General features: G+C 50.3%; 1 protein-coding gene and 1 long non-coding RNA gene across 2 annotated transcripts in view; one reads left to right on the plus strand and one right to left on the minus strand.

Moving 5' to 3' along the window:
- Positions 1-6,461, minus strand: part of GPC3 (glypican 3) — a 437,111-nt gene extending 430,650 nt beyond the window's left edge. The window contains exon 1 of the mRNA XM_013986449.2: positions 6,098-6,461. Coding sequence (XP_013841903.2) covers positions 6,098-6,269 — 172 coding nt within the window. The 5' untranslated portion in view covers positions 6,270-6,461. The remainder of the gene's footprint in view (positions 1-6,097) is intronic.
- LOC110257861 lies at positions 6,523-12,288 on the plus strand. Its single transcript, XR_002340890.1, has 2 exons — positions 6,523-8,094; positions 9,845-12,288. It is a non-coding gene; the product is annotated as an uncharacterized LOC110257861 (long non-coding RNA).

Raw genomic sequence — 15,714 nt, forward strand, 5'->3', positions numbered from 1 at the left:
CGACCTACACCTCTGCTCACGGCAACGCCGGACCCTTACTTAACCCACTGAGCAAGGCCAGGGATCGAACCCGCACCCTCATGGTTCCTAGTCAGATTTGTTAACCACTGTGCCACAAGGACGGGAACTCCTAAATCTTTACTTTGTATATTCAACAAAGTATTCAAGCGAGACTAACCTGCCGGGGTGCGGGTTTGCCCCCCACACAGCAGTTCAACACGCACGTTCTCCCTGCCGATGTGGCCACCTTCACAGAGCTTTCTGAGTGGCATTCTTCCTGTCGTGTCATCTCAGAAGGTAAATTCCTGTTTCTTCATGCTGTCTCTAACGCTGGTCTGGGGCCCATGATTTGGACTCTATTTTCTGATGCTCATTTCTTAATGGAGTGCTGGGGATCCTGTTTCAAGCCGGACAATTTGCTAAATATGGGCAGATGAGTGGGGGCCTTTTCTGCCCACACTTTCCATTAGACCCTGGGTCACCGAAAACATCGAAGCCGCTGGCGAGCTCCGCTAGGGCTGAATAGATGCTGGCTCCCAGGATGGTCTCTGGTATTGAGCCTGTGCGCCAATTCTGATCCCAGGTTCCAGAAACCTGTGAGGTCCTTCAGCAGGTCGGTGCATGTGTTATAGCTCAACTCCCAAATATGGTAATGTCAACATGAGTGAGAAAGGTCTGGCTGACATCAAATCAAAGAGGGTTTGATTTAAGAGATGTCTTACAATTTATGCGCTATAATAATTGTTGCTCTTTAATGATACTAAGCCAGTCACAACAATGTTGCTAATTTCAATTTGTTCCCCGGGTACTCAGCATTGTAAGCCCTGCCTGATGGTAAGAGGCACCAGCTGAGGTAAGTCTGAATCAGCCTCCAGTCAAAATATATGCCGCTTGAAAAAGTTTGTCACGTAGCCCAATCACGTCCCATAAAAAATCTGGACTTAGACTTAGGAAATAAGTAAGATGGGGTGCTCCGCTGTGGCTCGGCAGGTTAAGGACCTGGCGTTATCATCGCTGCGGCTCGGATCGCTGCTGTGGCGAGGGTTCGTTCCCGGGCCCGGGAAATCCCATACGCCGCGGGTACAGCCGAAGAAAAGAAAATAAAGAAGAAAAGAAAAGAAAAGAAGTAAAATGACATATGGCTTAAGAAAGTATTGGAGAGTTTCACAGAAGAGTGCGTAATGATCTAGAAATTCGATCATCAATTATTTACTACATGCTCTGTGGTACTCTTAGCATGATGCTCAGCATTGCATCAAATGCAGTGCTTTCCCTTTAAGGCGCTTATAATCTAAAACATACAAATAACCATATGCAGAAAAAAGCTAGAGATCAGAGTAAAAGGAAGCATTCACAAAAATGTACAAATTCAGCATGCCAGAACTTTTCAGTTGAGCAATATGATCCCCAGTGAAATTCTTTCCAAATGATGTATCGTGTGCACAAGTTATAAGTGATTATCTTCAATTTTCTTCGAAATGAGTAATAAGATACCTCTTAAGGCCCACGCTTTTGTATATGCATCAAACACTAAAGTTGGCGTGGTCCTATTGATAGCTGCCATTTAAAAAGAAAACATATTTTCTGTCTTGTCTCAGAGCAGACAGATCCAGACCTCTCTTCTCCCAGGTTGGTAATAAGCAGCCTTTCTCTAGGCTCCGGGGAACAGCAAACATTGCAACTCTAAAGACGGAAGCAGCAGAATGCTCAAAAATATTGCATCAAAATATTGGATACAATCTACCAGCCCGTAAGAAAAAAAGCCACATTGCAAAACGGACACCATCTGTGTCACTGAGTCTCCATCACAATCTTCTTATGCCTGTATTTCCTAATGCTTCCCAACAGAGTTTACGCCAAGAATTAAGAAAACTCTTTTTAAGATGGCGGCCCTATTAAGCCACTTCTGTCTCCCACTTCATCTCTTCAGTTCTTTTCCCTCGCCCAGGCTGGCTATTGTGACCACTGCAGCCAATTTCCTGGAGGTATTTTCTAGCCCCTTTCACCCTATTTAATCCTACACGTTTCCTGAGAAGCCTGTTGATTCGTCGGCTCCCCCGCTAGACTCTGAGTGCCTGGACAAAGGGGACCATGTCTGGTCCTCCAGGCGCCCCCAACAGCCAACACAGAGCCTGCCAAGGAGCACCGCCTTCCGCTCCTTTCAGGCCGAGGTGCTCCACGGAGGAGCAGCCATCTCCTGGGTCAGACGGCTGCTTCCCTCCAAGGGCATCTCGGCCCCAGCCATCAGGATTAGCGCAATACGTCGATTCAGACCACAGGTGAGAGAGCTCTCCCCTCGGTTCCAAGAGAGCCCACGACAAGACACCTTTTTCAGAGTCCTAACAGATCACCCGCTCACCCGGATGTCGAGGGCCAACTCAGAGACAGCCCCCCCACACCTCCCTTAGCCTCTCTCACCACGGCCGCTAGGACCGCTGGTGGCCTCAAGCTCGCTGGGGAGCCACAGCTGGCAGCCCAGCCGAGGTTGCCAGTTCTCATCCTTGACAAACAGCAACAGCAACAACAAATTCCAAACTCCCGCTTTTTTTTTTTTTTTTTTTTTTTTTTCCGGAACGGTGATTTTTATTTGTATGTCGGTTCATCTATTTTGAGAAACTCCAAGTCGCTTTTGGCTCTTCAAGGCTGCCTTTTACCCATCCGGGTGGTTGGCCTTCTGGATTGGTTCTTGCACTTTCCAAGGCCCTCTAAGGCAAGATTCCTCAATCTTTGGGGAGTTGCAACACTACCACGGTTTGTTTGATTTTCTCATTCCCATCCGTCCCCTTCACCACCACCCCCACAAAAGCGGTGTATGGCATTCATAAAGTGAATTACACTTGATTTTTGTTTGGAGGAATTTTTTTTTTCAGACTTCTGTAACATTCCCTTGAGACAATTGGAAACATCATTGTCTGATTACTAGCTCACTTTCCTTGCCTAAAATTGTATCCATTCTTGATTGCGCCTGTGGGTAGGTTAAGCAAAACAAAATAAACATCTAGACTTATGAGCTCATTGGCTTTTTTTTTTCTGAATTTTTCTAAATTAAATAAGGGCAAAAGAGCTGTGCTGAAAGTCAGTTATATGGATTTTTCTGCCAAATGCTAACTCTGTGTGCCTGGTTTCCATCTGTGGTGCTTTCCAAGTTACAAATACTTAGAAAAAAAACAAAAGAGTGGGGTATGAAAAGATCTATGGGTGTGGGGGACATGCTATATGGGACTGCTCTCCTGTGCCTTTGAACACTGAAAGAAAAGGGAACCTGAGATTGTATGGCTCTAGATCAGCTTTGTGGACGTCTAGTGTCGTCCTTCAGCACCAGTGATTTATTTTTTAGGCTGGCTGATTTCGAATGCCATTGAGTCTCATCCATATTAGCATAAGAAATGTACCTTATCCACGCTAACCCAATTCCCCTAATGGCCCAAGTTAGCAGTCAATCCCAAATGCTCCCCCTAAGGGAGACAGGACATTCTTGAGGATTTCTCCTTAGTGCGACCAAACCTCATTTTAGCCGGGACAAAGAAAGCTTTAATGCAGTTCATACAGTGGAGCGGGCCAACTGAACATGGCTTAAAATATAGATGGGGCGGGCGGGGAGGCAGGGGGGGGAGTCAAGCGGTCATCACGATGATTCCTAACTATCAAATAATTTGCAGCTCTCTTTCAATTTCCAACCACTGAATGACAGCAGCAAATTACACATTTATTCATTTTAAAATTATGCACTTGCCATTGTATTTAGTCGGCCATTATCATCTCTTCTCTGAAATACTGATGAGCTCTTTCCACACATGGACATTAGGATTTTCGCCCTGTTTTCCATATCGACAGTGACCATATTTGCCCAACTAAAATTCAGGACACATGGTTTCGTGCCAGGACAGAGTCCTGGAAAGCTGCACCGCCCCAGAAAATCTAGCCTATATGATGGTAGCTGTGTGGGGAGCACCATGCTGGACGTTTGGCTGAGCTCCAGGGCGAGCCAGAGCAGTGCCTGCCATGCTGAAGATGCTCGACCCCGCATCCGCTACACAGCCGTGAAGTAGGGGTGCTGGCTTTACATGGGCGAGACCCTTGGACCGTGATTTTCCTTACAGCGTTTGGACTCTCTGAGGAAAATGAAACATCTCCATTACCAGCCTCTGTTCTCTGTGTGTAGCATGGCCTTCCTTAGGCCGGGAGTAAGGGAGCTTGCAAGGAAGGAGCCCAGGCCAAATGGCACACACGCAGTGTGTGGGCCCTCCCAGGACTTTTATACAGATGCTGCAAAGAGGCAGGCAGCCAGAGAGCTGGGGGAGGGCGAGGGAGGGTGCGCCGGCAGGAGTCTGTGTAGAGGGGGTTGCTAAATGCCTATCTGTGCATTCCCTCTGCTCTTTTTCCTCTTTTAAGCACAATCTTTACTCCTTGGCTTCAAATCCGCCCAGTGTAGCCCCAGCCCCAGCCCCAACCCGGGACCCATTCATCTTGTGAGGGCTCATCCTGTGAGGACCAATTTTTACATTATCCACAAAAGCATGTTCTCTGGCCTTAGCAATCTAATTACCAGGGCACTTCGAAGGGAGAGATTCGCCTGTTGTTTCAGCTCTGTGGAACTGATTCATAGGTTGCCCCTTACGGCTCCCGCACACGCCCACGTGGGATGTTATTAACACTCAGCAGTGGAAGAGGTAGTTCTACCCTCCCTTAGAGCGAAATCCTGCAAAGCAATATTTAACATAAGCGCACATGCGTTTCAGTCCCCCAAAAGGGTGACCAATTACCTTTGCAACTAAACAGCAGGCTCGCTCGGCTCTTTTCATCCACCTAAGAAAAGGCTGAGGGCGCGCTGGCTGCCTAGGTAACCTCCCGCCAGTGAACGCTCGCTGGCAGTGCCCACAGGGCGCGCATCGCATTCACAACTTGGTCCAACCATCAGGCCCGCCTCCCTGACTTGTTGAGAGCCCAGAGCCAAGTTCTGGCGAGGGCTGCTCCCCCAGATCCCTCGGAAGCGCGGGGCGCACGCCTGGCTGGATGCCTGGGTCGCGAAGCGACCCTGGAGGCCGCAAACGTCTTACGGTTTGTGGACTACAACCCGCCCTTTCTCAGAGAGCACCTCGGATCAATTAACCTGTTTGAAGCCGACTCTCCTTGCCGGCATTGTCAGTGTAGCAACTTGTCCTAATTGGAGTCTCAGGCAGGCTTTTGGAGTCCAACCGCGGGACAGTCAATCACACAAGGCCATTAAAATTCATCTGTTGACAGCGGCAGCCCTCAGCGAAGGCTAAAATATGCCCTTACAACACGATCCGATTGTGCAGAACAAAAGGCAAGCGTTCAGAAACTTTCCTCCACCTAAAATCATCTCCCCTTCTGGGTCTAGCCTGTCAAGAAGGCAGATGAATGTGAGGAGGGGAGGAGTTAAATCATCTTTGGACTCCTGTTCCCTGGGCCAGCAGCACGGTTTTGGAAGCGATTTCGCCAGCCCAGAAAAGGGACGCTGTTTTGAAGGAACAGGCTCAGTCCTGCTCATTTGGGGGGACCCTCCTACTCAAAAGTTTCCCTCCGCCTATCTTAACCTGCCACTGCGGATTCGGAGATTTGTCCTCAACTTTGCCTGCACTTGGGCCCGCGAGCCTCGGGAAGCCAGGCTGCGGAAAGGAGGGCGTGAGGGCAGGTTGGGGAAAGAATGGCCGGAGCCGCGGTCCAGCTGCGGCTGATAGTCTAGCACGTACGTGTGAGCGAGGGTGGCCAATTCCCGAGGCACCAGATCGGATGTAGGGCGCCAGTTCGCCGAGGCGGGGACAAACAGCTCCAACCTTCCCGCTCTCCCCCCAAAAATGGGCGCTTGCGGGAAGGCCAAGCCCGCGCGGTTCCTCCCACTCGCACCTTCGCTGACAGCCAAGCGAGCCTGCGAGATGCGGACACCGTCCGCACACACCCTTTCTTCCCTCCCTAGGGAGACCCAGCCGGGCCTGGGCACGGCAACCACTCCCAGGTGCCCAGCGGCAGGGCGCACGATCGCGGCCCCGAGGGGCTAGCGCTCTCGGGGTACGGCCACCACGCGCCCCTTGGCTCTCCGCGGAGCGCTTGGAACGCGCGAGGGACGACTCCTCACCTGGCACCGGGGTTTCTGGCACCCACTTGAGTCCGGGCTGCAGTCTCTGGAAGAAGGAGCGGACCTGATGACAGGTGGCGTCCGGCGGCGGCGGGGGCTGCGCCTGTCCGGGGCAGTCCAAGCTAAGCAGCATCGCCACCACCAAGCACGCGGTGCGCACGGTCCCTGCCATCCTGCTTCGCGGGGAGCGAGGAGAGCGCGGGAGAGTAGCGGCGGGGGCGAGAGCCGTCCCAGGACTCGGCAAGCCTGGCAGTGGCCCCGAGGAGCAGGAGACCTGCCGCTACCCAGCCGCTGCAAAAGTTTCCTCGCAGCTACCTGGGCGCTGGGCGAGGGCGGGAACTGATCGGCGGCTCAGGGCGGGGCGGGGCTGCCTGGGTTGGGGCGGGGCGAGGAGGGACCGGGCGGGGCGGGGCGGGGCCAGGGGAGGCTGTCGGCGCGGCCGGGGGGCGGGGGCCGCGCGGCGAGCCGCCTGCGGGCGTGGGGCTGCGAGGACGGCTGGGCCACCGCGGCACCGGGACCCGGCGGGCGCGGCGCGAGAGGAGGACGCGGAGCGCGTGCAGTGGCTCCCAGCCGCCCAGCCCAGCTGCCCGCTCGCCGCCGCTCTACACAGGGCGCTCTGGCATAACTACTGCAGAGGGGCTGCAGGCTCGGGCGCGCTGATTGGCTTCCCAGCAGCCGTCCCCTCTGACTGGCTCTGGGAGAAGTTCCCCAGCCTCACTCCTCCTTCCCGCTGCTCATTGGCCTGCAGCCGGGAGGGCTTTTCCCTTTAGGATTTTTGCGACCTCCCTATCCTCCCTTGGGGTGCGTGGGGGTTCCTGGCTCAGGTGCCCCTCCTCCCAGCCCAGTCCAGCTCGTCTCTGGCCACCAGAGCCGCTCACGTCCTCCTCCTCGCCACAAAATCCACCTCCTCTTCCTGCTCTCCGATGGGGCTTCCTTCGAACCGTTTTCCCCAACGCAGCTCCGGCGGGGTTCGCAAACCCAACCCACGGATGGTCTCACTCAGGGGCAGCTGGGGACCACAGTTCGCAGCCTGCATCATCTTCGAATACCGTACCTCAAACGTCTGACAGCCGTGGGGTTTCCTAGGGTTAATTTAATAGAGCCACACAAAGGGTAGGCACCTGATCCCAGGTTGTTAAAAGAATCGTCTCCTTTAAGCTCGCCCCCGGTGACCCTTCATGAAGCCAAGCATAACTGGGGACAAGATAACCTGGGGCTTAAAGTCAGCCTGACCCATGAGAAAATCGCTTCACACAGCACATTCATTGAGCCAGAGCTAGCCTGTTTGAGAGGTCTCCTAGCCCCAAATCCCCACCTCTTCCCGCTTCAATTTCACCATCTGAAATTCCGTGCTTTGCCAGTCAAATGCTTCTCAGCGGAGGATGGCATTTAGTCATGACCCCATGCGCCTCAGTAGGGATCTTTAACTCCCACATTCCTTCTGATGACTTCCACACACACCTCAGCACAATGTCAGGCACATAGTAGGCCCTCAAAAGTACTTGTATAATGAAATGATTAGCACCTCCGTGTGAGTGTGTGTTGTCTTGATCTAGGTCAAAATAGGTTTGGCTAAGGCAGGGAAAGGGAGAGCCTCTGCCCCAGGAATCCTGCGGGGAGAGCCAGGCCACGGGCGAGGAGGTCCTGGGCCAGAACTGGCGGGCTGAGGAGGGAGGCGAAGGGAGGGTAGGTGGCCAAGGACCTCATTCATTCATTCGTTCATTCACTGACAAATATTTGAAGTGCTGCTACGTGCCAGACTCTGCGAGAGCCTAACAAACAATGGGGATACAAAGATTAACCTGTGGTACCTGACCTCAAAGAGCTACAGGTCTTGTGGGAAAGGCAGCCAAACAGAAAATGTTAACCCAGTATGTGGGAAGTGCTAACATCGAGGCAAATGCAGAGTTCTAAGGGGTGAGAAAGGCAGGTCACAGAAAGCTTCCCAGAAGAGGCGGTGCCCTAAACTCGGGCTTGAAAGACCAGTAGGAGTCGAGGTGAGAAAAGAAGACGTGTGTGTGTGGGGGGGGGGGGTCAAGGGAAAAGAAGCAAGATGAACAAAGACTCTGACAGGAGAGAGCCTGGCATAGCCCAGTGGGATGGTGGAAGGTGCCAGTAATGGCTTCAGGCTGGGGACTCAGAAGAGCTAGAGCAGCGGAGGCAAGCGAGTGTCGGATTATGCAGAGTCCCGAAACCACGCAAAGGAGGCTGGGGAACCGCTTAAGGAATCTTTAAGCGGAGGGGTGACCTGATCATATTTGCCTTATGAAAAGATCTCTCCAGCAACAATTGTGGAGAATGGCTTGGAGAAGGAAGAGGATTGAAAGCAAGTTAAGAGGCTGTGAAAAGCATCCAGGCAAGAAATGATAAAGTCCTGTGGCAGAGGAGACTTGGAAAGGGAAAAAAAAAAAAAAAAAAAAACCTCCTGGATACATTTAGGCAATAGAATTTAAAAGGCACCTAGTGGCTGTGGGGGTTGGGAGAGGAGTCAAGGACGGAGGGCTCATTCATTCTTTTTTCAACAAACAGTTGAGTGCCGCCTATGTATCTGGCATTCTTCTCCTACTTCATAATTTTGCCTGGGGCTAGGCCTGCGCCTGCATTGAACATTTGACAAATGACATATCCACTTTAAAAGAAACACCAATTAAGAGTCATAATTTGGCTGGTGAGTTTGATATGTTCCACCTGTGGAGCCCTGTGACCAAAGGGCAGATTGGAAGGCAAGCATTGATTGAATTTCATGACCTCGCAGAGGAAGACATGACCTCCCATAAATTCATGATCTTCCAGAGCCCATGCAACTAACTACAAAGGCAACAGTTGTTTTCAACTACTGGGTTTGGGGTGCCTTGAAAAGAGGGACTGTGACTTGTTTTCAGTATATACTTTCATATCGAATACACTCTGTATGAGCCAGGCCAGTGCTTCCCCAAGTGAAGTGTGTGACTCCCTGCTGGTATGTGGGCCAATGACTTTTTTGGATTTTATTTGAATAAATATTTGTTGTGATGTGGCTCAGAAAGGGATGCATCCAACCCATGATTTCATGAGGACAAAGCTCAGAAGACCGTAGGGTGGTAAATTTATTCCAGTCCAATTGCGAGCTACCTTAAAGAAAACTACTAAATCTTCCGGGGAAGACGAGGATTTAGCAAAGCTTGCGGGGTGGTATATACATGACTAGGATTTGGACCCGGTCATAAGCAAACCGACCCTGAGGTTTCGGCAAATATGTCTTTGCCAAATATTTCTGCTCCCCCTCCAAGCAGCTACGTGAAGGCTTTAAGCTGACCTGACGCAGGAGTTAATAAAACTTGGTAGGCATAAGGAGTGGCTGCATTCTTTTTCTGGCCCCACTCGCGGCATGCGGAAGTTCCCAGGCCGTGGATCGAACCCAAGCCACAGCAGGGACAACGTGAGAGCCTTAACCCACTGAAGCACACAGGAACTCTTGAGTGGTTGCGGTTTTATAAGTGACTCTCAAAGCCTTTCTAGCCTTCCAGTCCACGAGCTATGACTCTAATAGTGGAATTTCAGACACTGGAATGGGCCCTGAGGAAGAGGCTTTGGTCGGGAAAGCCTGCAGGAACCCTATGGCCAGCTGTCCATTCCGCCTATCCAGGGCGTGGGATTTCACGGACGATGTGCAGCTCCTTTACCGACTCTGCTACTTTATATGCTCGGTACTGCCGAGATGGGTGACCGTGTGAATTAAGGCTGCGTTTCCTTTTTCCTCTCTTACAGAAACAACCGTCCTACTTTTCAAGGCTCCCATCCTCATGTTAGACGTCAGGCCCTCGACTCAGCCCTCCTCTTCCACCAGACGAGACAAAGAGAAGCAATCAGTCCAGAAACACAAAAGGATGTGCTGATTGAGCCAGGGTTCACGTTCTACAATTCAGGGCTCCGTGCTGCCAGGCCCAATTGGAAGCATTTAGAGAACCCCGCCGGGCCCCATCTTCCCCTTTGGGCCTCAGAGGAAGGCTACCTAGCACAGCAGGCCCAGAAGAACTTTTCTTCACCTTTCGTTCCTGGTCTCCAGTTTGCAAGAATTCGAGAATTCCCAGCTGTAGCCAGCAGCTATTATCTTGCTGTAGCTGGGAGGAGAGTCTGGGTCCATGGCTCCAAAAGCAGCATAAATCAAGGTTTCTGGGAGAGGCTTACGAAACGGTGTTCAACAGCTGCCGCCTTGGGAGGGGCTCACACAGAGCCATGCACGCGGCCACACACACACAGGGTTTGTCTTGGGCCCAGTTCCCTTGCCCCCCCCCCCCCGCAGGTGATGCTCTCCCCTCCCCGTCCCCCTCGCGCGCACAGTACCTTCTCCCCTTCGCGCCTCCCTCAAGACCTGCTTTCAGCGGAGAAATTTCCAAGCTCATCTGCTTACAGTGTATATGGTCGATAGGATATGATGGGGCCGCCCACCCAGGGGCAGGGGTCCTTTAACAGGGATCAAAGCTCGAAACCAAAGCAACAGGGCTCTAAAACCTGCGGAATTCTAGGCATCTGCCAGTGGGAAGGGAGTGTTTAAACTGAGGGGCAATGAGGCCTTTTTTGGTACACCTGAAATCACATCATGTAGACAGTTGCTTATATGTCAGGCCGGTGCTGCTCACAGCCAGCACCTCCCTGGCCACACCTCTGCACGCTATGGCACACAGCCACTTTGTCTCCCTTCTCCCGCAGTGTATGACTCCTTTGTGGGGCGGAGGGGAGGGGAGGCGCCAGGCACACTGATCCCAATTCTCCCAAATGTATAAGCTATGATCAGAGAATGAATTATGGTCCTTTGGGAAAGAGTGTTCATTCATTCATCCCAGCCAGCAGGCCAGTGCCATGTAAATGGTAACTTTGTAAGTTGAAAGACTTAGAGCCATTTTGAAAATTGCATAATAATCCCAGGCAGAATTTGGCTCCATGTGTATGGAAAATTAATAGGCCCAGCTGAGATGCTTGCATTATGAGTTGTGGATGGAGAGCGTCTCCTCAGACCAGGGCTAGGCTTTGCCTCACTAAATCCACAAAATATACTGAGGTTCTTGTGAGGTAGATGCAAGACTTGGGAAAAAAACCTTTTGGGATTTTTATTTGTGGCATCATGTTGGGATGACTTCCAATAAAAAGTTATTCTGTGCTGTCTGCATGTGTCGAAAGGATATTGATCTAGATGGCCAACGTATTTCTTCATACCCCTAGTCCACTTTTTTTTTCCATTGGCCAGATATACTGTATTTTGTCTCTCTTGCAGAGGCTATTTGGTTTCATGTTAAAACTTAAGAGGTGTGTAGTTTGGTGAGTGAGAGGATGGTAGCTTGAAACCTAAAGGCTGGTGATGCTGCCTGAGGCGTGGCTTTATGTGCCACGTGGCAATTCATGAATACTTCGTATTGCTTTGAATTATTGTGGCCCCCAAAACCCAGCAGTTCAGGTAACGTAATATATTTATTTTATGTACGATGTGTGGAATCTATAAGTAAGTTGACTGTGCTTTTTCCTGGGACGTTATGCTCTGGAACCTGGGGCCCTGGAGGTCCCCAGTGGATCTCCAACGGCTGACCGCTCGCAGGCCTGCTTCCCTCGGGATCCTCTCCCATCTCCAGAGCTCCCTTAATTCCCAGCAACGCATGGGAGGACGTCAGCAGCCACCAGCACAGACAGCCGCTCGTACTTTCAGCGACCTCCTGCACCCCGCTTCCCAGGCCTCATCTGCAGTCTCAAGGCTGGGCGATTTCACAGGTAGCATCTCTCTCATAAGAAGAGGCCCTTCCCCAGCAGCACCCCGACCTCTGTAGTCATCGTAAAGGCTATCCATTAGGAACCGTGTTCTCGAGAGGCAGTATAGGGTTGAGACCTACAGCCAAAGAAAAGGAACAGCCGTAGCAGACCGTTCCACACCCCACCGCCCTGCCAGCCCGGAGCCTCCCATCCTTGCTCCACCACCACCTGGGGTGACCACTGCCTTTCCCGCCTTGCATAGCGAATGCTATGTGTACCATTCTGTCTCCATCACGACTTGCAAGCTTTAGATGCCCAGGGCTTCATAGTCATGTCAGAAAATGAAAATAATAGAAAGTAAACTTGATCCTTCACTACAGACGGTGTGAGAAGCCTTACCCTAAGCAGGCATACGGTGCCTTGGCCCATGGTAGTCGCTGAGTAACTGTTTCTAAATAAAGCCCCGAAAACACTTTTCCTTCTTCTTTTTTGTTGTGTGTGTGTGTGTGTGTTTGCTTTTGTTTTTTTTTCAGCCACACCTGTGGCATATGGAAGTTCCCGGGCTAGGGGTTGACTCGGAGCTGCAGCTGCTGGCCTGCACCACAGCCATGGCAACACTGGATCCGAGCTGCATCTGGGAACTATGCCACAACTTGTGGCAACACTGGATCCTTAACCCATTGAACAAGGCCAGGGATCGAACCTGCATCCTCACGGAAAGTACATTGGGTTCTTAACCCACGGAGCCACAGCAAGAACTCCTAAAATGCTTTTCTTTACAAAAATAAAACTACCACATTCTCTAATGAGAGTTCCTATTTTTTATTTTGGTCATGCCCACAGGACGAAGAAGTTCCCAGGCCAGGGATCGAGCCCAAGCCGCAGCAGTGAGCAGAGCCACAGCAGGGACGTTGCCGAGTCCTTAACCTGCTGAGCCACCAGGGAACTCTAGAGGGTTCCTATTAAAATCACAACACATAAAAACTTTCCAATAATACGTAGCCCATTTGAAGATAGATTTCTTTTTTTTTTTTTTTGTCTTTTTGTCCTTTGTTGTTGTTGTTGTTATTGTTGCTATTTCTTGGGCCGCTCCCACGGCATATGGAGGTTCCCAGGCTAGGGGTTGAATCGGAGCTGCAGCCACCGGCCTACGCCAGAGCCACAGCAACGCGGGATCCGAGCCGTGTCTGCAACCTACACCACAGCTCACGGCAACGCCGGATCGTTAACCCACTGAGCAAGGGCAGGGATCGAACCCGCAACCTCATGGTTCCTAGTCGGATTCGTTAACCACTGCGCCACGACGGGAACTCCTGAAGATAGATTTCTAACGAAAAGATTTCTCCTACAAAAATAATCCCACAGGAACACTCTTCTTCTTTGGCTCACTCTTCTCCAAGCAATACTCAGAAGACAGTGAATATGACTTGCAGGAGATTTTGATTCTCAGTTAATCTTGGTGTAAATTACAGAACAGAGGTTGAACTCCACAGCCTCTGTGTTTTACCAATTATTTCCCCCCTTAATTGACATCATGTTCTTTGTCATAAAGGAAAGAGATGCTAGCCTGTGCACCAAAACTTAGCAAAGGTACCAAAACAAAGCAAGATGTTAAGATCCAGAGAGAAGTACTGCTTTCGTGGAATGCCTTCATCTCATTCATTCTTATAAGATGTCAGAAGTACAGCAAGTCTCCTTGCCCTAAATAAATTGCATGTCATTACTCAGAAGTTTGGAGCTCTGTTGGATGGCGCCAGTCCTTCTCTTAACTCCTGTGAAACTCACGGTTAATGCCACATGGGTTGACAGCAGCTTTTTGTCTGGTATTGTTCTGAAGGTGTTTCGTGCAGGACTGCCCTGTCTTCCCAAATGGGATGGAATGAGCGAAAGAAGAGAGGACCAGCCGTCACAAGAGCTGGTTTCTAGATCTGGTTCTGCCACGCTGAGCACTGTGACCCTGACCAGGAACTGCCCATCTCTGGGCCACAGCCTCCTTAGCTGGAAAGTAAGGATGGCAGAACATAAGCTCGCTGAGGCTCCTTCCACCTCTAACAGCCTGTGTTTCTGCCGTTGTGAACTCCTTGAGGAAGGATTCTTAGACTTCTGTACCCAGAATTGAGCAGGGCCGAGAACGGAGTAGGCCCCCAATACATGTTTATTAAATGAAGGGTGGAGTGCACCCCTCACCACACAGACCCCAGAGACGGCTCTACAGGAGATTCTCAAGAAAGAGTTGTTGAGTCATCAGTGCACTTCTTAATCAAACTACTGGGTACAGCATTTAAAAATCTACTTTTTCTCCTAACAGGCTGCACACTAATGCTTGTTGTAAGCAACGTGGCAAGAGTGGAGAAATAAAGACATACTTCTTTTGTATTTTCTGTATCTCCAGAAATCTAAATCAGAGCTGGGTTTAGTAATTAAGTCACTAAAATTTTTAAATAACTGAGGCTTTGATATGGACTCTTGAAGGCTGTGAAGTACTAAAGGTAAGAGAGTATGTTTATGGAAATCTCACTGCGGGGGAGGGGGTCTAGCAGATTATTGCATTGTTTGGAAATGATGGTGACAGACTTTTAGGAGGTTTTAGTATTTATTCCTTTTTCTGTGTTGAAAACCTGCGTCAATCCTTTCTATGAAAATCTTTCTGAAATGGATTGCATATTTCCCTGCCTCAGTAAACAAAGTATATGAAATCTCCCCTAATCTATTCTTGATGTTCTATCATGGTCAACTTTTGATCTATGGTATGCATACACAGAAATGGTGAGACAGTGAGCTGAGTCTACACTGGAGCCACTACACGCCATGAAACTTGCTTTCTTAAATACCACAACAAAAATCCCCTGTAAGGACTGTCCCTACCTCTCTGCCACATGATCTGGAACATATAAATCCACACCCTCCTTCATTAGTCTGCTTTTTACAAACTGTAATTCTGCGAACTAAAGGCTAAAGCAGCCCTCGCTCGGATGTTCCTTTGGTCTCGCCCCAGTACCTTCACCCTAGGAGTGGATTTCAACCCACTCTTCAGTTTACTTGCTTGAACTTAGGTTGCAACACAGGGATCACCAGAGTCCACCCAGCGTGGTGGAACGGACACAGTTTGCAGAGTTCGATAGTCCCAAGTCCAGTCTCCTGTCCTATTACTTACTGGCTGGGCGACCTTGGACGCGCTGCCTTACGTGGCTGAGACTTCACTTACAAAATGAGGATTAAAAACTTAACCTTGGTCGATGAAAGGGTAAACAGATAGATCCACGTGACAATGCAAGTCTGGTACAAGGCTAACTGTCGAATTTAGGTGTCGGAAAACTAGGATTCTCTCAACTTCTCCGGATGCTAGGAAAAATATAATCTTGAATAGATGAAGCTTCTGGCAAGTCGTAGGCTGTCACGTTATCCTACTAACCTTACGGCTATTTCTTTTCAAGGCCATCAAAGCCAGGTTTTTTTGTTTGCTTATTTATTTGTGAGAGGCATTGACGAATGTTTTATGACCAATATTTATGAAGCAGTCACTATGCTCTAAGCACTGGTGATACGGTAATGAAGGCAGAATTCTTGCCCTCACCGCCCTCATCCAGTTTGTTTTTAACCACCAGGGAGGTCCGGCCCTTTGGGTTGGGATTTCACTGCCGGGTTTATCACGATGGCGGCTTTGGGAATGCCAGAATAGCAAGATTTGTACATGATTTGTAAGGTTGAAGGAAGCCCTGCTCTTAGAGGGTCCCCTTGAACTTCACGATCTTGGCTCCAGCTCAGTCTTCCTTCAGCCTCCCTTAAAACAGGTCCATGTGGAGGGTATGGGAGCTGAGCAGTGTTCACTCATGGCCAGGGTCCAGCCAGAGACCTGCCACAGGCCCAGGAATTCTCAAACACTGATTTGCCTTTCCATT

This window comes from Sus scrofa, chromosome X, assembly GCF_000003025.6.
Source record: "Sus scrofa isolate TJ Tabasco breed Duroc chromosome X, Sscrofa11.1, whole genome shotgun sequence".
NCBI classification, from domain to species: Eukaryota; Metazoa; Chordata; class Mammalia; order Artiodactyla; family Suidae; genus Sus; species Sus scrofa.